Genomic DNA, 27,296 nt, shown 5'->3' on the forward strand with positions numbered 1-27,296 from the left:
CTGCCTCTCTTGCAAAAGCAAGAGAACTCTGGGAAGGATGCATTGGGGGGAGATGGGTGCTGGAGGGTAGGAGAGGTGATTAAAAATGGGTAGAGATGTCTGGGTGGGCAAGGTCCCCAATTATGCCACCTTCTGCCCAGCCAAAGATCTTGACCTTACCTTCTCTCCCTTCCAGGATGATACAGAACCATACTTCATTGGAATTTTTTGTTTCGAGGCTGGCATTAAAATCATCGCCCTGGGGTTTGCCTTCCATAAAGGCTCTTACTTAAGGAATGGTTGGAACGTGATGGACTTTGTGGTGGTGCTAACAGGGTAAGTGTCAGATGCTGTGCTTCTTAGAATTATTTCGAACTATAAAGACTTTGGAAACATCATGGTTGGTGTGTACAGGCTGGGCTCGGGAAGGCTGAGTCCCCATGTTCTTCACCATGCCTCTGCATCTTGCACCCATCTCCATACCCTGGCTGCACGTTGCAGCAGATGCTTTTGGTTACAATTAGAATAACGGCTTATTAGTGTTGACTGCTTCCAGAGAGCTTTCTGTGCATGCTCTCATTTAATCCTCACAGCAACCCAATGAATTAGGAAATATTAATATTCCTGTGGGACCACGGAGAGATCTGAAGCACAGATATGCAGTCAAATGCTCTCCCATCCAAGTATTAACCAGGCCCGACCCTGCTTAGTTTCCGAGATCAGATGAGATCGGGCGCGTTCAGGGTGGTATGGCTGTAGACATGAAGCACAGATATGAACTTGCCTAAGATCACCCTGCTAGTGGAATTGGAATTTGAACCTAATATTATTATGTGATTCCAGAAATCAAGTTTTTAACTGTTGTGCATATGTGGTCCTTTTGTCTCACTTGGGGATGCCTTTATTCCAAGTTGGTCTTGATTTCTAGCTGGTAAATGTTTGTTGAGGACTTTTGAGTGTAATGGTTTATGGAAGGGCTATGGAGAAAACCAAGCTAGATAAGGTACAGTGACCGTCTTAGAAGAGTTTTTGGATCTGTATATAGCATGCCACAGTTGAAAGGTGAGTGTGTATACACTTTCCATGAAGGACCCTCTGTATAAGGTAACACTAGCTGTTATGACAACAATAGAAGAAACTGGGTAATGTTTTACACACAACAGCAATTTATTTCTCACTCATTGAAAGTCCAAACAGTTGTTCCTTGTTGGCAGGGCTCTCTCCTTCAAGCAGTGATTGAGGGAACCCAGGACCTTGCCACATTGTGACTCCTCATTGTTGACTCACAGTTTCCAAGAACTCTATGCTTGTCTACACCAAACCACAGAAGAGAAATGAGCACACAAAGTGATACTAGGAAGGTTTTATGGGCCTGGCACAAGCCTCTTCCTTTCTGTTCTTTTGGCTAGAATTTATTCACATGACACACATCACTGCAGGGGAAGCTGAGAAACATTTGACTGTGCTTAGAAGAAAGGAAGGTGGATTTGCTGAGTAGCGAGTCAGGCTCTTTCAGGGACCCCAAAGTTCTGTAACAGATGTCAGCATAGACATTACCATTTTATGCTCATTTCTGGCTCCTCTGCCCACCCACTCTTCTCCTCCAAGATAAGACTGGCTTGTCTTCCAAGACCCCTATTCATTGCTCATAGTTCCCCTCTGTGGGGGTCATAGCTGTCTTCTGTGGTGTCACAGTTCTCCTCTGTGGGGTCACAGCTGTCTCTGTGGGGTCACAGCTGTCCTCTGTGGGATTATAGCTGTTCTCTGTGGGGTCACAGTTCTCCTTGGGGGTCACAGCTGTCCTCTTTGGAGTTCCACCTCCCCTCTGTGGGGTCACAGGTCTATTCTGTGGGGTCACAGCTCCCTTGTGTGGGGTCACAGCTCTCCTCTTTGGGGTTGTAATTCTCTTCGAGGATCAAATTTCTCCTCTAGGCTCTGTTCCAGAGCCCGTCTCTCCTGGCAGATGTCATGGGTCTTAGCACCCATGCTGTGGTGGCTGGGCTCCTGCAATTCAGGTTTTGAGCACATTTGTTGTTTCAGAGCAATGTTGCTTTTCCCAAAAAGAGCTTTGTCATATTGGGTGTTTTGGTAGAGGCATTCAGATTTGAGTAGTCTGTTGTGGGTACCCTGGGCTAGCTCTAGTGGGCTTGAGTGCTCCCTGAGGGTCCTCTGTTTCTTGTTCCCATAGTTCTGTGGCTTGGGACCTTGGCAGGTTCCAAGGATATTTTGTGGTATTGGGCATCTTTTTCTTACCTTAGTAGGAAACTTGTCTGTGAAACATCCTAATAGCTGACTTTGTTATTGTTGTTGTCAAAAGTACGTAACAAAGGGGTGCCTGGGTGCCTCTGGCCATTAAGCATCTGACTCTGGATTTTGGCTTGGGTCCTGATCTCAGGGTTATGGCATCAGGCTCCACACTCAATGTGGAGTTGGCTTGAGATGCACTCTTTCTCCCTCTTCCTTTGCTCCACCCTACCACAGTCATGCTCCCCTCCCTTGCGTGAAGCATTGAGTGTTATATGCAAACAATGAATCATGGAACACTACATCAAAAACTAATGGTGTACTGTATGGTGACTAACATAATATAATAAAAAATTAAAATAAATCTTTTTTTAAAAAGTGCAAAACAAAGTATTCAGACATTCAAAAAAATAGAGAATAATATAACAAATATTCATGTATACAAATACCCATTCAGTGAATATTTTTTGCACACTTATGTGCCAGGTTCTGGGACACAGCAGTGAACAAAACAGATAAAAGTACCTCCTTTTGTGCAACAGATAGTCAAGTGGTGAAGAAAAACTAAATGAATGAATGAGTGAATGAATAAATATCTAGTGTGTTAGGTGGCAGTGAGGGCTACAGAGAAACAGTCAACAGAGAAAACATGCTATGAGCAGGAGGACTGGAAAACAGGGAAGACTTTATTGGGAAGGCAGTATTTGAATGAAAACCTGAAGGAGGTGAGTGAATGAGCCTTCAGGATAGCTAAAGGAGGAAAGTGCCACGCAGAGGGAATAGCACATTCAAAGGTGCTGAGGCTGGACTGTGTCTGATATGTTTGATGAACAGTGAGGAAGCCAGAGTGGCTGGAACAGAATGAGGGAGAGCGTGGAAGAGGTGAGGACAGGAAGGTGATGGAACAACAGCCTACCATCGGAATGAAAACTTTCTTTTTCTTTTTCTTTTCTTTAAAGATTTGTTTATTTACTTGGAATGGGGAGAAAGAGAGAGCTTGTGAGGGGGGGTGGAGGGGCAGAGGGAGAGGGAGAGGAAAATTCAAGCAGACTCCACGCTGAGTGTGGAGGCTGACACAGGGCTCTATCCAACAATCCTGAGATCATGACCTGAGCCAAAACCAAGAGTTGGATGCTTAATCAACTGAGCCACCCAGGCACCCCCAAATGAAATCTTTCTCTTACAGTGTAAGTCCCCTGTGTTCTCTTCCCTGTCCTTGTTTCTTTCTCTTCCTGGTGCAGAAACACTTCCTGAGTTTTGTGTTTAGCATTTCCAGTGATGTTTTTGCCTTTTTATATATGTGTTAAGGGTATAGGAAATACGTAGTATCTGCTTTATATTTTGACAACATAAATATATGAGAAATATAAATAGTGCATTCTTACACAGTTTTAGGTTTCTCTGTAAACATTTCCTTCTACAGCCTTCCTTCTGCACTCACCACGAGATTAATGTGATTGACAAGACTAGGTCTCATTCATCCATTTTCCCTGCTGCATCGTATTCTGCAGTATGAGTATTCTACCATGTATTTATCTATTTGGGTTGTTTCCAGCTTTGGGCTATTTTGAACCAAGCTGTCCCCTCACTCTTGCCAGTGGATTTCTCCAGGGCAATCTACCTGGGATTGGAACTGCTGAGTTGTGTACTCTGTGCATCCTTGGCTTCATGAGGCATTGCCAAATAGCTCTGCAAAGTGGTTGTGCCAATTTATACTCCCTGGGGGCTGACTTTTGCTGGCAGGGGCTGGCTTGACCTTGCTGGCAGGAAGAAGCCTTAAAATCCTTGTGTTTTTTGTTTTTTGTTTTTTATAACATGGTTCTTGGGATATCAGAGAAGCTCGTATGCCATTCAGCATGTTATAAGTCTCCATAAATGGTCATTAAGTTGAAAGGCGGCTGTGTGGTAAGTTAGTTAGCCACTTGGGTGTTTGCATTTGCTTTTTGGTTACAACAACGTGATCTCTTTCCCTAGTTTTTTGACATCTGATGAGGCCCTAGAGGAGAAATTCTTCATTGGAGATAGGTCCTGAGGATGAGAGCATTAGAATTAATGGGATTCATGGATCCTCTGAAATTGCATGCAAAAATTATGTTGTGTATGTATATTTTTCTGGTCTGTAGTTTTCATTAGATTCTCAGGGGGTCCTGCTCCTAACACCACAAGGAGCCGCCATTCTGTTCCTTTCTTACCCCTTTTCCTTTCCCTCTTCATTTTTCCTGCCTTCCTTTCTCCTGCTTGCCTCCCTGTTGCTTCTCCCATAATTGGCCACCCTTCTTTATTGTCTAGTGGTTCTATATCCTTCAAATCAAGCACATAACTCAAATTTCATTACTTCAAATTCCATTGGGCTGTTTGGTCTCCCATTGGGCTGCAAACAAGGAACAGAGAGTAGGGACTGCAAGCCCTGCAAACTCAGCATTCTGTGCAATGGCACTGCCAAGCAAAGGCGGTACACTCTTAGTTCTGCATTCCAGGGGGAGGGGATGTGAGTGTATTAATCTGACCTGAGACAACATGGCCCTAATGAGCACTTTTTGATTAACTCATTGTCTTCTCACATTTCTAAGCAAACCGCAGCATTAAAACACCATTCATTTTTTCATGGATTAATAGGGTTCTTGCCTTCTTCTTTTGTAAAATTTGGCAGGAAATATCATACCAATGGAGTCTGGTTTGCTCTGTGTAGTTCAAGGCCTCAGAGAAATTCTAACTTTGCAATTTTTATCAAACCCCTTTGAAGTGGGCTTCTATTGTATTTGAAGGTCTGATCGTTAAATTGAAATCGTGTAAGAGGAGGATTTCAGAAGCTTGGCTGTATTTCTGAGATGACAGAGCTTTGAATGTAGTGCTCAAATATATATATGAACATCTGGGAGGTCAAATAATGCAATTGTGCGTGTTAACAAAGGAGATTGTGGACATGACCAGGGTAGGGATGAATACAGTTGTTTTTGTGCTCATAGGCTTAGCCCTGTACCTGGCATAGTTGCTCAGTAAAATAAATGGCTGCAAAGCTGTAATACTTCTGAGATACAGAGTGTTCAGGAAAATGTACTAAGCTGTTTATGGAAATGGGGATCATTGCATTGATATAGCTAAATAGCCTGGGAGTCTATGACAGATACTCTGATACTCAGGTAAGGCATGGGACAGGTGAACTCTCGGTCCTTGCCAACTCTGACATTTCATGACTCTGTAAAAATTATTCCATTTTGAAAGGTCCCACCAGCTACTCCAGGCTTTGGACAGTTTTGTTGAGGATCAGAACTGAAGAAAATACCCAACTACTCGGGGACCATCAGGAAAGGACGGCTTTGCTTTCATAGCATCACTGAATTTTAGGACTCAATGGACTCTGGCAGGTCCAAACCCTTTATTTCACTCACAAGAGAGTTAAGACACAGAGAGGCTAAGTTATTTGCCCAAAGTCAAGTTACACTGAGATAGTGGCAAATCAGGAAACTTCTGAATCAGAATCTGTGTTCATGTCAAGGAGCCTAGAACCCCAGTTTGGGGACAGTGAGAGTGGTATAATATAATGCCCCTCTGAGTTTCTGCCATCAGAGCCTTGCATTTTCCTTCTTTCTGTCCAAGTATCCAGCTATAGCCCCTTTCCAGAGAGATAGAAAGGGAGTCTCAGATAGTAATCCCAGTTCCCCCTTACACAGCTGAAGAAACTGGGGTCCAACCGGGTCAGAATGACTTGACTAGAGTCACACACCTCACACTGTCTTCCCTTTGATCAATTTAACAAACACATATCACCACTCTTCACTGTCTCCTCCTTCCTTCACCTCCATGTTGCTGTTCTGAGTTGCCTGAAAATAAAAACAGCATTCTAAACACAATAACAACAACAAAACCCAACTGGCGTCAGGAGACCAACTAACAGCTCCTGTAAATACCAGCTGCATTTTATTTTAACTTCTGTCTGCATTAATTCCCTCCCGCCCCGCGTTCCACCATGGATCAGTCATCCTGGGTATCATAAGAATTCCCTACCATGGCACAAATGCTTCTTATCATTCAGAGTTTTATCATTGGAAGAGCATTGATCTTTTTATTGTTCAAAGTGTTTGGTGTCATGATATTTGCTGAACTGTGTTCCACCAGGAGCAGCCTCACTTCCTAACAGCAGGAGGTAGCTTCTCCATCTTGTAATACGGTGATGGTGATGATAATGTTGTCGGCTGCCATGCTTGTTATTCCCATCATTTATTAAGCATTTACTATGTGCCAGCACTATATTAACAATTTTGTGTGTATTATCACATTTCAGTTCCACAAGCCTTTTGTAGAGATGAATCTGAGGCTCAGAGAGCCTCAGGGATCCTCCAGCTAATAAAGGGTGGATCAGGATCTCAACCACTCTACTGGGACCATGCCCTAAAACTAGGATAACCTGAGGCCCAAGTTAAATTCAAAGAGCCATATTCACCCCAGTATCCCTATGAACATAATACCTGTTACTAGTAGCAGTGGCAACATTGACAAATTAGAACTTAGAAGGCACTTTATATGTTCAGGTGATCTTTACAGCTCTCTGAATTAAGTACCACTATTACTCCCACTTTACAGTTGACGAAACCAAGGTTCAAAGAGACTAAACACCTTGCCCAATGTCATCTACCTCATAAGTGGTAGATCTAGGATTTGATCTCATTAGATCTGCAGCTAGAATCCATATTCTTGAGTCCTACACCATTTCTTTAAAATGAAGTTTTTCAGGAAAGTCAGGAGGATCTTATTTTGCTTTCCCATCTTGGACTCTATGATAGCAGGGGGGAAAAATGGGCAGAAGAGATGTCCACACATGGAAGACTGGCCCAGACTAATGGTTAAGACTTGGGCTTCAGAGTTGGAAGGATCTCTGCCAGTGATGAATTAGAGAACGTGCATGTATCCCTCCAAACCTCAGTTTTCTCACCTGGAAAAAGGGATAGCATCTGCCTCTTTGGGCTGTGGTAGGGATTAGAAAGGCAACTTTGTAGCCAACACCGTGAACTGAGCCCCTGGACCATTCCGAGTTCTTCATAAATGGGAGTTGGTGAATTGAAGGGAAAGAAATTAGAACATACTCCTTTGGAGGTGTGTGGTAGATCCTGCAAATGTCCCACTCCATATTCGTCCTGCTCACCTCTGAGTTTACCTCTCCCGGGCAGTTCCCATGCAAGCTAACCTCCTTGTACCTCCAGTACCAAAGGAGGTACCTCCTTGTACCTTGTAACCTCCAGTACCTCCTTGTACCTCTCATTTTTCTGCATCTGTGCTGGAGGGTCTTCTCCAGACTTGCAGGAGTTTGTTCAGCCACATGACAGACATTTAACACCTCCAGGAGCAGCCCTTAACCAGTGAGAAAGGGAGTCCATGTATAAATAGGCCTGGCTTCGGGCGCCTGGGTGGCTCAGTGGGTTAAGCCGCTGCCTTCAGCTCAGGTCATGATCTCAGGGTCCTGGGATCGAGGCCCGCATCGGGCTCTCTGCTCAGCAGAGAGCCTGCTTCCTCCTCTCTCTCTGCCTGCCTCTCTGCCTGCTTGTGATCTCTCTCTGTCAAATAAATAAATAAAATCTTTAAAAAAAAATAGGCCTGGCTTCCCTGTTCCTCGGTGAGACTTGGAGGTGTGTTCTACCTCTCAAAGGGCCTTCCACAGGATTGAATACTAGTTGCTCACAATGATACCCATTCATCAGCGCTCCCTTTACCAACTTCATGCTTTCTAGTTTATCCCTTTTAATTCCATGGATCATCTCCCAAAAGTGCTTGTCTTGGAGCCATAATAGCTTGAAGCCTAGCAGGTTAGAAATTTCAGCACCCCGGACAGCGCACAGCACACTTCACCAGATAAAAACGTCCTCCTTTCTCCCTCTGCCCCTGATTGGAGTGGGGAGGGACTGAGTAAGGACCAGATGGCCAGGTGACATTGCTCCATACTGTGCTTCTTGGCCAGTTTCCTTGTGTGGCTAAAGAAGACCTTGCCATCCATCTCTCAGCAGGTTTAGGGGCTGATCGAGGTCTTGTCCTCTTGAATTGCTATGACAAACACCAGCCTGCCTCCAGAGAGACATCTGGCCACTGCCTCTACAGTTTGCAGGGCTAAATGACTCCTCTCTTCGCACCAGGGCAGGGAGGCGGCTGCCTGGCGGGCAGAGGAAATCTCAGCGGAACGGGAAGCAAGTGGGTGCCTGGGGCTGAGAAAGAGGCTGCCAAATGAGAGACACTGTGCTTTGCTTTATGCAGGAGGAGCTACAGGCATTGGAGATGCTCTGTTGTTACAGAGGTTGTAGAAAGTGGACAGTCTCCTCTCTGGGCAGGACCTGGGCCTAACCCAGAGATGACAAGTTCTCGCCTTCAATGGGGTCATGTAATAGAATGGTAAAACTGAGGCTTGGGGGGCGGGGTATAGGAAAATCAAAGCCCCATTTTTCTTGATTTCTCTGGCTATGACGAGCTTTTTGGTGTTGTCTGCCAATCTAAAAGGTTTAAATACCTTCAGTACCGATGTTCCCCAAACTTAAGTCTTCTGCCCAGAGCTCTCTTGCAGTCTCCACATGGGGAGGAGTCCACAGACATCTCACAGTCAAGATGTCCAAAACTGAACTCCTGGGCATCCTTCTCATATATCCCTTCCTGTCTTTTTACATCATTGGATGGCAGCTCCATCCTTCCAGGGGCTCTGGCTAAAAATCTTGACACCTTCTCCCTTGTGGTCAATCCTTTTGCAAATTCTGTAGGTTCTGTCTTTTTCTACCTCCCCTGCCACTACCTGAGCTGAGCCATCATCATCTCTCAGCCTTGATGGAGCAGGCTGTACCTAGGTCTCTTTGCTTCTGCCCTCCTCCCCCACAGCCTGTTATCAGCCTGGCACCAGCGGCTCTGGGCTCCTCACTGCTCCTTGAACACTTCAGACATGTTTCCACCTCAGGGCCCTTGCACTTGCAGTGCCCAATATCTGGTATGTTCTTCTCAATCCATTTCCTCATCTTTAAGACTTTACACCAATGTCCCCTGGCTCCTTGTCTACAATTCCAACACTTTTGACACTTCCTGTCCTCTTTCTTCTATTTAGATTTTTTTCTGTGTTCTTGCCACTTTCTGACAAACTATGTATTTTACTTCATTTTCTGCCAGTCTCCTCCACTAGGTAAGTTCCCTGCAGACAGGGATTTGGTTTCTTCTGCTCATGGTGCTATTCCCCCATGCCTAGAATAGCGCCTGGCACACAGGAGGTGCTCAATAGATGTTTTTGACAGAACAACTGAATTGATGGTACCTATAACCTGCCAACATGGAGGAAAGTCTCAGTGTCCAATAAACTAAGGTACAGAAGCCCCTTCCCAAGGGCCCCTGCATTTCGCCTGGTCTAGATCAGATGGTGCAGTTTTGGAGGGCAGTTGGAAGTGCCCCTGCATTTCGCCTGGTCTAGATCAGATGGTGCAGTTTTGGAGGGCAGTTGGAAGTGTCAACTTAACTATCATATGTACTGTGGCTATGATAAGTCTGCCCATTTGCTGTGATCCTGCTCTAGGAATTATGGCGTGTCTTATGCGTTGAGTTCTCAATGGACTAAAACTCCTCTAGAATCAACTTTGTTAGCTACCTTGCAATAACAAAGTGGCACAAGAATGAACAGGAGTGTGTGGAAGGGGGTGTGGTCTGAGCAGGGTCTGAGCATTCTCAGGCCTACTGTATAAAGTTGTGCAGGTTGCACACTGAACCAGACAGCTGGAGTATATTTTCTAAGTGTTTAACTCGTCTACATGTAAACTTCTTTCGGAGACATCACAGGCAAAAAAGTATCAAATAATTCATGCCCGGGAGTCCCTTCCACCCTAAGAAGCTTTGATTTTAGGAGTCACTTTTTTTGTGTGGTGCTGAAGAGACGTGGTTGGTGTCAAAGGTTATGGGTTATTTTGTTTTCACTGTTCACAGGCATATTTGGAGGCCACCCACAGAATTTTAGGACATGAAACAGGCAGTAGAAACAGGCAGAAAGGAAACCAAAAAGTCTTAAGTCCTGCTCTGGGCACTAAAATGTGGCTGGTGCTCCTTTCCTTTGCTTTACATTAGTATGCCAGGGATGTGAAGTTGAATCATTATAATATTGAGTGGACAGGAGGAATCAGACTGAGAGGTCTTTGTAAATTAGACTGATGAGTTTTGATTCATAGGAAATAGCCCTGGATGTTTTCAAAGCAGAAACTGCAAAGTGTGTAGCAGAACTGCATTCTATGCACATCTGACTTATACAAAATCATTGTTATGTAATTGGCACCCATAGAAAAAGAAAAAAGATGAATATAATAATTAAATCGTGAGGTCATTTCTACCTGCCATTGCATTTAGTGAGTTTTTCCCCCCAAGGAATGAGTATGATTCATGTTCTTCCTAGAGCCTAGTACCTCAGCTAGGAATGTTTTCTCTTCAAATAAAAGAAGAGACATCTAGAAGGGGCTTTAGCATGAAGGAGATGTTTTTGTTACCTGATTTAGAAATCCACAAATCTGTAGGCCAGGATTAATTGAATGGCTCAGTGATGTCTTCCTACCCACCTCAGTGAGTTGAATTTTTACCTCATGATTTGTTGCCTCAAGGTGGCAAAATGGCTGCCACATCTCATCCTCTCATGGCTCATTCAAAAGCAGGAAAATAATGACAAGGAGAGGGAACTCTCACTGGAGGCTTTTCATTTTTATCTAGGAGAAACAAATCTTGCCCAGAAGTTCCCCAGAAGGTTTCCTTCCACATCTGATTGACTATACCTGGGGCACAAGACCATTTCCAGCTTCAGGGAAGACCAGAAACATGCATGTCTGGTATATTTGCCATTTTCTGGAAGGCTAGTTCTGCTTGTAAGAAAGATGGGGGAGAAGGAAATGGCTATTGGGACAGTTAGCGGTATCTGTCACATAAAGCATACTATTCACATTCTTTTATATCACATATTACTGTCCACATTATACATGCTTATCACTGCCCAGGCTTAAATATGCAAAACTATACATATTGTACTTTATGGATGATTTAAAGTTTTGTCAAAGGTGTTTTTTGAGTCTGCAATTTTTTCTTTGTGCACTTATTTCAGAATCAGAACTTAACTCTCCCACGTAAGACAGAACATCACTTTGTGGATGTGAATTCACATTCCTGGCTCTCATGCTCAGAGGATGTGTGACTTCTGGCAAATGATTTACTCTTCATCTTTATTTTACTCATCTGTTAGATGAGACTCATATTAATACTTACCTCATTGGGTTGAGGTGAAGATCAGATGGATAATTTTTAGCAATAAAATGTAGTCAAGAGGAGGGAGAGGGGAAGGAGGATTCCTGTGGTGGAGCTAGTCCTAGAATAGAGGTGATTCCATGTCTGGGATGATTTTGGATGATAATGGAAATAGGAAGGGAAGGATGGATTTAAGGACACTTTCCCAGGAAAAAAAAAAAACATTCCAGAGCATGATAATCAACTGACTGTTGACTGGTATAATGGTAGTGCCATTGCAAGAGCACAGGGTGCTTCTAGGGAGAACTTATTTCAGTCATGTTGAGGTTACTGTAAGACATCAAAGTAGAAAAGTCATTTAGACAGATGTAGGTAACAGTTAAAGTCTGCCTGGCCTGCTTGGTCTTGAGAGTCATCCACAAAGAGGTTGGTTAAGCCTGGAAAGTGCCTGAGTTCTAAAGGTGTGGTGGTATAAGGGACAGGAACAGGGGGTCAGGGGAGTGCCGGCACTGAGGGACCAGAGAGGAAGAGGATCAGGGAAGGAAACAGAAGGTTCAGGGGACAGGTAGTTAGGAAGAGGCAAGCCACAGTCAGCCACATCAGTTGCAGCTAAAGAGAGGAGAACGTTTACATTAGGAGGAAAAGAGTGACTCTAAAGAGTTGTCCTAGGGGGAATGGGGACACATGACATCTTGGTGGCAAAGGTCTGATTGAAAAGCGAAGGAAGGAGGAAAAGCTTTGGTAGTTTCTACCATCGGCACCAGGGTTTGAGGATTGAGTGAACTCATTTGGGAACTAGCTTGATTTCTTTAGTCTTTTTCCTCTCCTTTACAAAAGTTTTTTTGTTTTGTTTTGTTTTTGTTGTTGCTGTTGTTGTTGTTTTATTAGGAGAGTGAAATGCTGGGCATGTTTAGAAAGATGAAGAAAATGGGTATCACATATTGTTATGTATCTCTTGCCAAATAAAATTCTAGTTACATCATACTGGAACATCCAGACAGATTTTTATGAAATGTGGAGGGTACATTTGGGGTGGTTTTACTTGGTGACATATAGGAAATTCGCTTGAGAGGCTCTGTCCTGTAGAACTAGGATATGATGCACCAGGGCAGCAGAAATTGAGGTTCAACCTGGTGTGACTTCTCAGTAGTGATATGTCTGGTGAATTGTGGTTTTGGAGGTGAGTCCTACATCAAAAAGGACTTGGGTAGTAGAGGGCTCGAGTTGCAACCTTGCTTTGCCAGTCAGCTCCTCCGTGTGCGGGCAACTCTAGAAGAGAGGGCAGCCAGTACGTACACACACATAGTTAGGACTGTGGGCTCAGGAGTATGAACAGATTCAACACACAGCTCCATTCCCAAGTCGTGTGACCTTGGGCAGGTGGCTCTGCCACCCTGAGATCTTAGCTCCCTCACCTGGAAAACAGGGTATCATGCCCTATCTTGTAGAGTTATTTGAAAGGTTTAATGAGCTTGTGTCTGACATGTGGTAGGGTGTGTTTATGGATGGTATTTACGGAGGGATGGTTTGAAGAGAAAGGAAGAAGGGGTTTGGTGCTTCTGTGGGCCTCAGCTTCCTCATCTGTGAAATGGGAAGAAAAGTTGTACCTACCACAAAAGGTAGGATTCCACGAGATAATACATGTAAAACACTTAAAAACTGGCACAGAATAAGTGCTCAGTGCTGTTAGCTATTCTAACACTAATAACTGTAATTATAATGATGATAATAATTATGAGTGCTTCTCCAGGCCCAGTTCCACAGACCGGTTAGTCTGCTGTAGAACATTGGCTCCTGATAATTTGGCATGCAACATCTAACCCCCTCTTCCAATCTGGGGAGAGCACCCCTTTGTGCGTAGTACTCCTGGATCACACTTGCTCACAAACCAAAGGTTTCAGGAAGAGGGGGTCATCCTCTCTCCAGACCTTGGTAATCAGGGCGTGTGATTCAAACTCAACCAATCACACACTCCCTGACCAAGGAACTGGAAAGCAGAATGTTTGAAACATGAAGGGATGGTCTGGGTTCCTTCCTAGCAGCCTGCTACCGTGGGGATTGTTGGTCTGGCTGCATTGCTCTGGCCCATTTTCCAAGTCCCCTCCTCTGGATTCCAGCTGATTATCTGAGCTTCCTAAAAATTTTTGGTGTTTGCAATACAGAACTCAAATTGATGCTGGGACAAAGATTTGAAGTCCAGTAGCCTGTTTGTAGATCCCAGGAGACAGAGATGGAGACTAGAGGGGTGAGATAGTGAAGAGAAGACAGTCAATAAAGTTTACATTAGGCAACAAGTTAGTGCCACTTGCAACTGGTGCTTGCTTCATCTCTCTGGAGAACTTTGGGAGGCAGGTAGCACACGCTCCTCAGAGTCAGCTCACATATGGAGTGTTGGCACTGGACTGGGAGATCCTCCTGGGGCATGGGCTCCCTTGCTCTCCTGTTTTGCCCTGCACTCAGACTGAGCATGCTTCTGTGGCCAGAACATCCTAGATGTTCAGAATGAGCAATGTGGGACACAGGCATAGCACCCACAGTGTCTGTCTTGATGGCTACTCTTAGCTGGTTCTGCCGTGAGTCGCCGCTCAACTCCTTGGCTTTCCTGGTGAAGCATTTTGGGGGGTCAGCTCATCTTTAGTCTGCATCAATGAAAGGAAAACAAATCTCACCCTCTTGGCCCCATATGGGGAGTGAGAACAGCGGCTCTGTAGGGAAGGGATAAAGGAAGGGCAGCTGAAAGCCAGACCCTCAACCTTTGGGGAGTTTGGGCTTCAATGATACTCTAGAGACAGAGGACTCTCTCCCTGGCGTGATGGGCACAGGACTTCTGTGCAGAGAAGAATAGAGATCAGAGTGAATAATAGGAATAGAATGTTGAAGCAGAGGAGCCAAATAGGATCCAGGTGGGATCCAGGGTCCGGGACTGGGGATGAGTTAGCAACATTTTGCATTGTCTTTAGCTGGCAGCAATGAGTAGAATTTGTTCCAGAAAGGCACAAATGAACAAACTGGTCTTCTCTCACTATGAGGTGAGAATTGCATTAGCAGGGTAATCTCGCCACTGAGGATGGCACAGCAACGCATGTGTTCACACCTGAATAAAGAAAAAGTGCGGTTCCTATGTTCCTATTGTGGAGTCTTGTGTGGCTCAGAAATGGCGAGTAGCAGAAGATCCAACCTGTGGTGGCTTAAACAAATGGGGGCTTATTTTTTGTCATGTTACAAAAAGTTGGCAGTGGGTGTGGGCTGGTGTGGGCTGGCATCTATTGGCCAATCTCTTGGCTTTCTCTTGACCTTTGTCTCATGGTTGCAAAATGGTTGCTGGAGCTTTTAGCATCATGTCCACTTTCCAGGCAGGAAGAAGCAAGGACAAGATGACCCCACCCAGCTCTGCCAACTTTTGCATCATGCAGAGCAAAATCTTTCCCAGAAACCATCCACCAGGCTTCTACTTCTATTTCATGGCCAGCAGTATGCTCATGGCCACATCTAGCTCCGAGAGAGCCTGGGAAAGCATTTCACTTTTCTAACCATTCTAGAGACTGTTCTAACTTTTGATTTTGTATATGGCTAAAGGGTATATTTAAAGTCAGACTCTTTTATTTTAAAACTGTCTTCATTCACCTTATAATCATCTCTTCTGTGTGCTTCTGCATATCAGTTATATATTGTCATGGTAGTGCTGTGTAACAAACAGTACCAAAAGCCAGTGGCTTAAAGTGACAGCATTTATTTAGTTTATGGCTCTGAGGGTTGGCAGTTCAGCAGGGTGCTTTATCCGATCTCAGATCAGCACATTCATGTAGCTGTGGCCAGCTGTGAGGCAGCTGGGTGGCTCTCCTGTTTGCGTGTTGGCTGTCTATAGGCTGGTCTAGGATGGCCTTGGCTGGGACCACTGTTCTCTGCTGCACATGGTCTCATCCTCCAGCAGGCTAATGTGGGCCTGTTCATATGGCAGAAGCAGTGTTCTTGGAGTAAGAGGGAGTACACAGGCCCCTGGAGGGCTAGTCCCAGGAATGTAGTGTCCTCACTTTGGCGACTGATGGCCAAAGTATGCAGTGAGGCCAGTCCAGATTTGAGGGATGGGGCAATAAATCCCATCTCTTGGTGGGAGGAGTGTTACATCATATTGCAAAGGGTGTTTATCTAAGAAGTTATTCAGTGGGAACACTGAGACCTGATTTCTGTCCCCTGAGGACTTCTGCCCTGACTTCTGTTAGTCATTGGTGCCACACCTTCCCCTTCCTTTTAGTTTCTGACTTGTAGCAAGAAACAAGGATGACGTGTTATTATTACCATGTCAGTCATACAGTGGAAAGGAGAGAAAGTGTCAGTAAAGGCTCTGTTGAGAGCCCAGGGCCCATCATATGGCCCCCTGGGAACTAAAGGTGGAGAAGACCACACAACCTTTATCAAATCTCAACTTGATACCTGAGTTCTGAGTCCTCATGGGCAGTTGAAGCATGAGAACAGATTTCTTACCTGCTATGTAAACCCAGCACAGTTCATAGCCATACAGCCTGGCGCCTTATGTCAGCTGGGCTTTTGATTTCTTTCTTTCTTTCCCTTTTTTTTTTTTTTTTTGAAATGTCATCTGCTCCTAATCAAAGCTGAATGGAAACCTCCTCCAATTCTATAGCTCAGGAGGATAGAAACCAGACTGGCAGGCATCTGTACAGAGACCTTTTCTCCAGCCCTTTTTCATGCCCTAACTCTGTTTTGCATCTGCCTTATTTTTATGCATTCCCCCCACCCCACCTTCCCTCCCAAAACTCCAGCTTTATGAGAATGCATGCCAACAGGGGAGGTCAATCTCAGAGAAAGGAAATTGGCATTAGTTGAGCACCTGCCATGGGCCACACCCCTTATACACCCTCATTGCCCTCCAGCTTCCCCATAGCTCCATGAATAGTTCCTCTAGTTGAGGAAAACTAGATCCAGAGAGGAAGAGTCACTTGTCCAAAGTCACACAGATGGGAAGTTCTAGACCAGGACTTGGATGCAGATCCACCCCTCTGTAGAACCAGTTGCATTTTAGAGGGAGAAAATAGGGAGAGGGATGCCAGCCTCCTCCATCAGCAGCATCTGCCCACTCACCCCAGGACCTTTGCAGATGCTGTTGCCTGTATCTAGAATATGCTCTCTGTGTCTAGCTAATTCTGATTCAGATGCGATAATTAAAGTATGTAACAACTGGAGTGACACGAGCACTGACCAGTTAGAAAGGAATCTCTCCTTTTGTGCCAAGTGTAGACCTTTAGTTTGCTGTACATAGGAAGGTCCAGGGGACCTAGAGAGGGACCAAGGTGCCAGGGGGTGCATTCATGGGACTCAAGGCAGTATGTATTTATTGATATTAACTATCTCTTCCTCCAGAAAGCCTTCCTGACCTCCCTACACCATGCTTAGTATCAGGCCAGTGTAGGTCCCTTCTTTATAGGATCTGATGTCATCTCTATACTGGGTTAGTCACCTGTCTTTTTTCTCTGGAGGACAAAGACTGAACTCAGAGTCTAGTGCAGAACCTGAAAGTGGTGCTCAGTAAATATCTACTGAATGAATGAATGAATTCGTAGATGGCTGTGGAAAGAGCTGTGCCCTTTGGCAGGGTTGCCCAGGCGTTGCTGAGGGATGGACAGTAGGAAGCACGGGATATCCTTAATTTCAGTCATGTTGCTCTGAAGCCTGAGCGAATGCTGCAGACACAGGAGCAGCAAAGTTTCCGCTCTCCGTCTGGCCTCACTCGGGGGGCTGTGCCGGCCAAGGGGCATCCTGGGAAGCCAAGAGCAATGGGGTCTTTGAGAACACAAGGGATTGGGGGAACAGCCTCTAATTTTACATTTCCTAGTCCTTTGTAAAGGAACAGGTAAGGCTTGCATATTTTTGAGCTGTAGGTTCAATAGCAGAGCTGCGATCAAGAGCTGGACCCTGGAGTCATACCAATGTGAGCTTCCTCAGTGTCTGGTTTAGGGACCTGGGGGCATTATGGATCAGCACTGACAGTCACTGAGAGCTTACCATGTGCCCAGTGCTGTCCTCAAGATCGAGTAGATTATCTCATTTAATCCTCCAAGTATATCCCTCTCCCTTAGGGGAGTATAAGTATACCCCTTAGGGGCTGCCCTTGTCCCTATTATACAGCTGGGAAAACAAGAACAGTCCCGAGGAGGATGCGTGCCGGTCAGGAGGCCGGGTGAATCTAGACAGCTGGGTCCTTTGTGCTCTCCTCCACTGCTCTGTTGGCCTCTGGTGAACCTTCTCGTGTCTCTGAGCCTCAGCTTCCTCATCTGTGAAATGGGGCTTGTCATACCTCATTTGCAGGGCAAGTAAATGTGTCAGTAATAATGGTGACCACAGGTGAAGCACTGGCTATGGCTGTGCTCTCTGCAGCCAGGACCTTTACGAGGACCATTCCCTTCGGTCCCCGCCTCCCGTGGGTGCAAAATGTCATCCCCATTTTACAGATGAGAAAACAGAGGCTTAGAAAAGCTAGAGCATTTGTCTCAGGCCACATGACTAGGAAGTGGAAAAATTGGGATTTCAAGGATGAAGCCTGACTCTTAAAGGCACAGGCAATAAATGGAGCAGACGATGCTGATTCTAGGATTATCAGACCCTGGAATCAGGGAGGTGAAGACTGCTTCCAGCCTGCCTGACTTAGCTCCAAGAGGTCACAGCTGGTGGACCTGCCAGGGAGAGTTTAGCTAGATACATGGCAATGTTTTTCTTGCTAATAGTAATAATTCTTCTTATTTACTATGCACATGCTCTGTGCCAGGGGTTGCCTGAGTCCTCTGCATCAGGCCTGCTTGCTCCCCTGTTTCAGGAGGAGACAGCAAGAGCCCGGTGGACACTCTGATCTGCACCCTCAGCCAGATCAAGGCCCACCTTAGCCCAGCACAGGTCCTTGATCCAAGGCTGTTGGTACAAATCAGTTTCCATGTCTCTAAGGGTCCATCTCCAGCTGACACGTGAGGTGCTGAATCAAATATCCCTCCTACAAAAAGCTTTCGTTGTTGTCACCTAGACCTGCCACCCTGTTTGTCTCAGAATAATCTGTCCAGGGGCATCTGGGTGGCTCAGTCAGTTAAGAGTCTGCCTTTGGCTCGGGTCATAATCCCAGAGTCCTAGGATTGAGCCCCACATCGGGCTCTTTGCTCAGCAGGGAGCCTGCTTCTCCCTCTCCCTCTGCCTGTCATACCTCCTGCTTGTGCGCTCTCTCTCTCTCTCTATCTGTGTCACGTAAATAAATAAAATCTTGGAAGGAAGGAAAGAAGGGAGGGAGGGAGGAAGAAAAGAAAAGAGAAGAGAAGAAGAAAGAAAAAAGAAAAGGAAAGGAAAGAAAGAAAGGGAAAGATCCATTCAGGTGCTAGGGTCCAAGCCTCAGGGTCTCTCTATTCCTCTTTTTCTCTAGCCCCCACACCTAGTCTGTTAGCAAATCTTGTTGGATCCATCTTCAGAATCTACCCAGAAGTCCACCCACTTCTCACCACCGTCGTGGCCCCCTCTGGTCGGGCTCGCATCATTATTCTCCCTGTATCCTGGTCTCTTAACTTCCCCCCTCACCCTCTCCCCACAGTCTGTCCCCCTGACAGTAGCCAGAGGGCACCTGTGAGTACCTGAGCACAGCTGTGTCTGGCCTCTGCTCTTAACACTCCATGGCTCCCACTTCACTTGGAGAAAAAACCTAAGTCCTCCCTGTAGCCCACAGGGCCCCGCACAAGCTCTGGCCTATCCCCTGCCTGCCCCCATCTCCCCCTACCCGCTGTCCTCCTCACTCACTGTGCTCCAGCCACATGAGCCTCCTTGTTGTCCCTTTTTTTAAAATATTTTTTAAATTTCTTTATTTGAGAGAGAAAGAGAGAGCACAAGTGGAGGGAGAGGGAGAAGCAGACTCCCCGCTGAGCAGGGAGCCCGACACGAAGCTCAGTTCCGGGATCCCGAGATCATGACCCAAGCCGAAGGCAGACATTTAATCAAATGAGCCACCCAGGTGCCCTTCCTTGTTGTCCCTTAAACACATCAGACACAGTCCAGCCTCAGCCTTTGCACAGGCTGTTCCTTCTGCCTGGAATGCCCTTCCCCCACGTCTTTGCCTAACTCTGCCCCCATTTGCTTTGCTCAAATATTCTTCAGCATTATAACTTACTCATCTCTCTCCTGACATTCCCACTCCCCATTCTGTGCTTTATTTCCCTCCACAGTCCTGATGAGCTGCTACCAGACCACATTTACTTATCATTGGTTGGTGATTGTCCAACTCCACCACCGGAATCTCAGCCCTATGAGGGCAGGGGCTTCTGCTTCTTGTGCTCACCGCTGTATCCCAGAGCTAGAATTGGACTTGGCAGGTGCTCAGTAAAAGTTTAATTGTGGTGAAATAGAGCTAACATAAGACAGACCCTTTAAAGCATTTTGAAGTTTCCAGCTCAGTGGCATTAAGTCCGTTCATACTGTCCTGCAGTCATTCCCACTCTCCATCTCCCAGACATTCTCATCTTCCCAAACTGAACCTCTATCACCACGAAACACCAACTCCCTCCTCCCTCTCCCAGTGCCTGGCGTCCACCATTTTCTTCCCATGCCTGTGGTTCTGACTTCTCTAGGGACCTCCTGTGAGTGGAATCACACAGTATCTGTCCTTTTGTGACTGGCTTCTTTCACTCAGGATGATGTCCTCCGGATTCACTGACACTGGAGCAAGTGTCAGCGTTTCCCTCCTTTTGAAGGCTGAATCATATTCTATTGTATGGGCATACCACATTCTGTTTGTTCGTTCATCCATCAGCGGATACTTGGGCTGCTTCTATCTTCTGGCTACCATGAGTAATGCTGCTCTGATATTTGCATGAGTGTGCAAGTAACTCTTTGAGTCTTTGCTTCCGGCTCTCTGGGGTGCAGACCGGAAGTAGACTTGCTGGATCGTTCTTCCATTGTTTAAAAATCAAGATTTAACTCACTGGGGCCCTGGAGGTTTCACTGGCTAAAGCTTTTCTCCGACCTTTTGGAGCTAGACATAGGGGTGGGGAGCAGGCAGCTCGTGCATCAGCTGTTTTTCAACACATGGGGAGGCAGATGGGTGAAATGTCTTCCTTTCCACCCTACCTGCTCTGGTATCTCAGGATACCCCTTGTTTGGGGAAGCGGCTGTGGCATCAGAGAGACAGTGTGTGGCATCTGAGACACAGTACCGCAAGTGGCTGGGAGCCCAGAGAAACCAGGACAGGCACGCTGGGGACGTGGACTGGAGATGGAGCTAATTTTAGTGGCTGGAGAGGCTGCAAGAAAGAGCGAGAGAGAGAGAAGGGGAGAGAGAGAGAGAGAGAGAGAGAGAGTGTGTGTGTGTGTGTGTGTGTGCATGCACGCATGTGCATGCACCCGCACACATGGTGACAGAGGCCTCATGGGGGAGGAGTTGCTAGAAAAGTCAGTTTGGACAAAGTAAAATACTGGGGAGGAGACCCAGCCCCAGCCCAGAGGGTGGTCAGCCTGTTTAAAGGCACAAGTGCCAGGATCAAGGCGAGGAGGGGTAGTGTTAGCCGACACTTGGATTATAGAGACAGTTGTGGTTATGGAGCCTTGATCTACATGAGGCAATGTTCACCCATGTCATTCTGACAGCCATTCTAGGGGAAAGATATTGTTCCTGTCTCTTTTATGAGCAGGCAAACTGAGGCATGGAACTAAATACCTTCCCCCATCAGAAGCAAGGAATGAGCCAACCAGAGAAGTGAAAATACAGAATCAAGGGAAAAACAAAGATATATAAGCAAGAAGGCTCTCAAGGAAGAGGAGTTAGCTCTGAAATCCTTGAGGATGGCCAGGTTGAAGAGAAGAATGCAGGTGGCAGAAAGTGGCCGAGCACTGGATTTGGGAATCAGGATAGAAGTGGATGAAAATTCTGGCTCTTCCACTCACTGGCTGTGGGGCCACTCTGACCCTCAGCTTCCTTATCTGTGAAACAGGATAATGCCGCCTATTTTTCAGCATTGTTGTGAGGATGGGCAGTAGGGGCCTGCTCCAGGATAAATTCTCAGTGTATGGTAGTCATGGTTTTCCTTGTGTTTGGGGACAATATTGTCGGGTAAAGGGGAATTTTTTTTAGGGGGTGGGGAGGAGGAGAGAGAGAGAGAGAGAATCACAACCAGGCCCCACATCTAGCGCAGAGCCTGACACAGGGCTTATTCTCACAAACCTGAGATTATGACCTGAGCCAAACTCAAGAGTTGAACACTTAACTGACTGAGCCACCCATGCACCCCAAAGAGGAAATTTCTTATCAATTCAAAAATTGCTTAAGTTCCTACTTGCTTGAGCTCCTACTGTATACCAGGCCCTCAGGATATAGTGGTCAACAGGACAAGCCTGGTTCCTGCCCTTGTAGAGTCTCAGGATAGCCACACTGCACTCCTCAGCTTAATCATTCTCTGAAATTGTAATAAGAATACCAGCCACTGGCACTTACTATGAGCCAGGCACTATTCTGGGCCCTTTTAAAATAGTAGCTCATTTAAGCTTCACGGAAGAGCCTGTAATCTAAGAGCTGTTATTATCCACATTTTATATAGTAGGGAACTGAGGCACAGAGAGGTTAAGTAACTTGCCAAAGGCCACACAGTGACCCAGCAGGTGGTGGAGCTGAGATTCACATGCAGGAGTATGGTCCCAGAGTCTGTGTTCTCTACCACTGTGCTTTCCTGCCCCTCTGATAGCAATAATCATTGGTCACATTGACCAATGGCTATGTTGCCGTGTCCTTCACACACACTTTATTGGGCCTTTGTAGCAATCCAGTGAGGCTGATTTTTAGTGATCCCCATTTGATGGAGAGAGAAACTGAAACACAGAGAGGCTGTATAAGTCCCTTGTTTGGGATCCTGCAGTGAGAACTCAGGGTTGCAAATTCGGGGTGGCCTTGGACCCCACATCCCAGCCTCCAGTGGCTCATAGAGGGAAGGCTTTCCTTGGTGCCTTTTTTCTGTTTTCTCTGCTTCTGTGTGAAGATAAACACCCTAAGCCCTTTTGCTGTAAACTGGGATATAATTAGTTAATGGAAGGTCAGTGCTTTAGAGATGGAAATTGCGGGGCTTTTTATTTTTTCCTCCCTCAGCATTGTTGCCTGCATGCTAATACAGCACCGTGTGTCTTCTGTCAGACATTTTGGCAAAATATTTTGCCAAAGAAAGTACCAAGCGGGAAAGAAAGAGACACGGGCAGGGAGAGGAAATCCTTCTGTCGGGTTTAAACAGAACAGCAGAGTGGTTCGGAGTACCTATCTCAAGTTTGGCAGAGGCTAGTTGGGGACTGACTTCTCAGCAGGCTGGGTGCCTCGGTTTACCTATTCATCAAAGGAGCAGGATCACGGGACCCTCTTCTCACGGGCTTCCCGACTGTCTCGCTAGCTCTGTCTGATCTGCCATTAACCACGCCCATTAGGTTTTTTCATCTTGGGCATTAGATTTTTCATCTCCACAAGTTCTACCTGATCCTTTGAAACCGGCTTCATCTTTTATAGGGGATTGTGTTCCTACAGCAGAATTTCTCCACCTCCACGCTGTTGACATTTTGGGCTGGTAATCCTTGGCTGTGAGGGGCTGTCCTGTGTGCTGTGGGACGTTGAAGAGCGTCCCTGGTCCCCCCCCCAGGAGATGGCCAGGAGCACTGCCTGTCTCTCCCAAGTGGTGACAACCAAAAATGTCTCCAGATTGCCAAATGTCCCCTGGGGGTCAGAATACCCGCTGGCTGAGAATCGCTTTATAGATATTTCTAGGCATTATTTTATATTTTCTTAAATGTAACATGCAAAGAATTCTTTCATAATGAGTGTCTGATAACTTAAATATTTAAATTCCTTAACAGCTTTTCTTCCCATCTCTTGTTGCTTTGAGTGTTTTCCTATTCTTGTTTATGAAGCTCATTCTCCTTGAGACAGTGTTAGGGGGAATTCTCTGGGGCCTGAGATAAAGGTATATCCTCCCTGGAAAATATGCATTTACTTCCTTCCAGGTGTCTGGAGTGCTCCCATTCCAAGGCCTGCTTCAACTTTTGGACCACCCACATGTTGAGAATTTAGGGCACCAGTGTTTCCAAAAAACCACGCCAGCTTGTGGTTATAATTTCGCAAAGACTTATTTTTCTCCTCTGCTGAATGCCAGGCAACTTTCTTGAAAATCTCTGGGGAAGAGAGGATGGAGTAAATTGGCTCCAGGTTTCTTACCCTAAAGCAGTAGCTCCTTGGAGCCCTATCCCAGTTCGAGGTGGGGAGGTTTCCTTTTAGATTTCTCAGTCTTCGTAGGCCTTGGGCTTTGCTTTTCGCTCCTGATCCCCAAGAGGCCGTGAACCTTGAGGCAGCTGTTTTCTGGGTTAGGCAAATGTCCTTGGAGCAGAAGTGGGTTTGATGCTTTGCCTGCTTCCTGGAGGCTCCTGGTTTCACTTAAATTTGAAGCCGATAATTATCTACTTACATTGTCGGGCTTTCCATGCTTCAACATGAGGGTCTTTAGCTTTTATGCAGGATTTGTGATTGCTTTCAGCAAGAGGTCCAGTCTGATTACCCAGCCTCCTTTTACCAGAAACAGAGTTCTGTGGATTATATAAATGAGCAGAGCATCAAGCGCAGTACTTGGCGTGTGTTGGCTGTTTTGATTGTTACTGAGAGTGTAGTTGAAAGGGAATGCAGAGCAGTGAAGTCTTGGTTAGGGGCATTTCCTGCAGGGCAGGGCAAAATGGCTGTGGGGTGGAGAAGTTGGGGTGGGAGATATAGGTTTTCTTGGGTGGTATTTTAGATTTTAGCCAATATTGGTCCAAAGCCTTATTTATTTCTTGGGGTAGCTCTGAGTGCCCAAAACTCCACATTGCTCCAAGAGTTTCTAAAAGAAAATTCTCTTTGGGACTCAGTGCTGGTCCATGATGAAGCACTGACTGCTCCATTTTCCCTCCTCCCCCATCCCTACCCCTAAGATATACATTGTGTGTACACACACACACACACACAGCCCCATCAACTTGGTGTATGAGTTTAGGTGCTACAACTTCTCCCCATTCCTGGCTAGACAGTAAAGAAATGAACTCACTAACTTTCCATCACACATTCTGCCATTCAAGTATGAAGCATACTGACTTGATCTCCTTTCTATCTTGTTCTCCATTCTCTGAGCTCTTTGGAGACAGGGACCAGCTTTGTCTGTTTCTGAATTCGCTAAAGCCTTGTGCCTGACAAGCAGGCAGGACTTCTGAAAATGTGTTGAATGGAGTTGCCTCCTCTTGAGATGCACCTAGAACAGGAATCTTATTGGCCTAAAGCAAATTTAAGGTTGTAAGACTATATATCAGGGGTTCCCAAGACCACCTTCAGATTTGATGATTTGCTAGAAGGGCTGCCGGGACCCGGAAGAGCTACAATTCTCACAGTCACAGTTTATTACAGGGAAAGGATACAGATTAAAATCTTCAAAGCGAAAAGAGCTAGGGGAGCATCTAGGACAGACCAGGCAGGGCTTTCTGTTTCCCTGTTCCCAGGGGAATCTGAGTGCTCATCAGCAATGACAGGTGACAACATGTGTGGTGTACTGCCAACCGGGGACCCTCACTCCAGCCTTGGTGTCCAAGGTTTTTAATGGGCTCAGTCACAGAGGCGTGGAACACCCATGTGACTGTCTTTAACTGCCCCAGCACCCCCGGGGATCAAAAAGGCACAGCATGCCCCACGGCCCCAGATGAACACAAGCAGACATTCACCATAAATCACACTGTCAGCAAGGACTACCTCACGTGGCCCAAGGCCCCAAATATACAAAGACACTCTCAGCAGGCAGGATATTCCAAGATTATCCCCCAGGAGCCAGTCAAGGGCTGGTCCCTTGGAATATGTATGGTTTGGATTATGGAATGTAAATCTCACCAAGTCGTTTCACCTCATAAAGTCCTCCAGAGGGGATCGGTGCTCTTAGCAGAACACCTGAGACCCTGTGTTCTGTGGCTTTTGTCCATTTTGCCAGTGTTATCTCTCCTCTCTAACACTACCAAACTTCTTTAAGATCCTCTAGCATCCTGTGCTTTCTCTCACTGGGCAGCCTCAGGGGTATTCATCCTTCTCTGAAATACTTCCTCCTCTTCCTCTAACTCTCTTGCCTTCCGGTCCCAGAATTGGTATCATTTCCTCCAAAAATCCTTCCCTGAGCCTCCAAGTCCGTAGTCAGAAGCCTCCTTTTTCTCTGAGAATACCTTTCTACCAGATTTCTTATCCTCTTATATTATCGTTGAGATTTTGATGATCTCCTTTCTTCCCATGCGACTGTGGGTTCCACGAGAGCAGGGTCCTACCTGATCAGTCCATTGTCACATCTCCAGTGCTTGCAACATCCTAGGTACACAATCAGTGTTTGCTATATTGTATGGCAATACTATGTTGTAACAAGAGTTCTCAAAAGAACAGTGGTTTGAAACAATAAAGAATGTTACTTCTTCCAGAATAGCTCTGAGTTGAGCCATACAGATTGGCAGGGGTGCCCCAATCCACAAAATCATTCAGGGATCAAGGTTTCTACCCTCTTTTTGCTCTACAATCATCAGGGGTGTTTGGCATCATTTGCACAAAGCTGACTGGCAGAAGAAAGGGTAGAGGGGTATCCCCGTCTCTGAAGTCTCAGACCTGAAAGGGGTCGATGTCGCTTCTGCTCACAGACCATTGCTGGAAACTTAGTCATGTGATCACACCTTGCTGTGAGGGATGCTGGGAAATGTAGTTTTCTTTGGGAAGCCACAGGCTTGGTTGACCGTAGAAGGCAGTGGGGGAGGGGTGGGTTTTGATGGCTATTCAGTAGTTAATACCATATTTATTTAATCACCCTGTCAAACAGGATGTATCTTATATGGAGTTGCTATAAAATGAATGGGCAGAATTGAGAGCAGAGGCACATCACCTCATTTTTGCCTGCCTATATTAGTTTCCTCAAGCTGATGCAAAAAGTACCACAAATTTGGTGGCTTAAACAACAGAAATTTATTTTCACAGAGTTCTGGAGGCTGGAAATCTGAAATCAAGATACTAGCAGGGCCACGCTTCCTCTGAAGGCTCCAAGTTTTTTCTCCTCCAGCTTATGATGGCTGCAGGCCGTCCTTGGCTTCTGGTCACATCATTCCAGTCTCTTTCTCTGTGGTCACATGACCCCCTTCTCTTCTCTTCCAAAACTCTCTCTTATAAGTATACATGTGGCTGCATTTCGGGGCCTCCCCCCAATAATTCAAGAAGAAGCTTCTCCTTTGGAAGCCTTTAACTTAATCACACTTGCAAAATCCTTTCTGGGATTCCTGGGTGGCTTGGTGGTTTAGGGCCTCTGCTTTCGGCTCGGGTCATGATCCCAGGGTCCTGGGATCGAGCCCCGCATCGGGCTCTCTGCTCGCCAGGGAGCCTGCTTCCCTTCCTCTCTCTCTGCCTGCCTCTCTGCCTACTTGTGATCTCTGTCTGTCAAATAAATAAATAAAATCTTAAAAAAAAAATCCTTTCTTTTCCCCAGTGAGGCCACGCTTACAGTTTCTGGGGATTAGGATATGGAGCATTTTTTTTAAAGATTTTATTTATTTATTTGATAGACAGAGATCACAAATAGGCAGAGAGGCAGGCAGAGAGGCGGGGGAGGGGGAAGCAGGTTCCCTGCTGAGCCGAGAGCCTGATGATCCCAGGACCCTGAGATCATGACCTGAGCTGAAGGCAGAGGCTTAACCCACTGAGCCACCCAGGCGCCCCTGGACCTGTCTTTTGAGGGGGTCACCATTCAGCCTGCTTTGCCCAGAATGCACTTTGGAATTCAGCTTCTGACCTCTGGGGGTCCTGCCTTCCTACCCCCAACA

General features: G+C 46.1%; 1 protein-coding gene across 1 annotated transcript in view; it reads left to right on the top strand.

Moving 5' to 3' along the window:
• CACNA1A (calcium voltage-gated channel subunit alpha1 A) overlaps window positions 1–27,296 on the top strand; it is a 214,159-nt gene that overhangs the window by 40,817 nt on the left and 146,046 nt on the right. Inside the window, exon 4 of the mRNA XM_044254073.1 lies at window positions 176–315. Within this exon, the coding sequence (XP_044110008.1) occupies window positions 176–315 (140 nt within the window). The remainder of the gene's footprint in view (window positions 1–175; window positions 316–27,296) is intronic.

Source organism: Neovison vison, chromosome 6 (assembly GCF_020171115.1).
Source record: "Neovison vison isolate M4711 chromosome 6, ASM_NN_V1, whole genome shotgun sequence".
In the NCBI taxonomy this organism is placed as follows: domain Eukaryota; kingdom Metazoa; phylum Chordata; class Mammalia; order Carnivora; family Mustelidae; genus Neogale; species Neogale vison.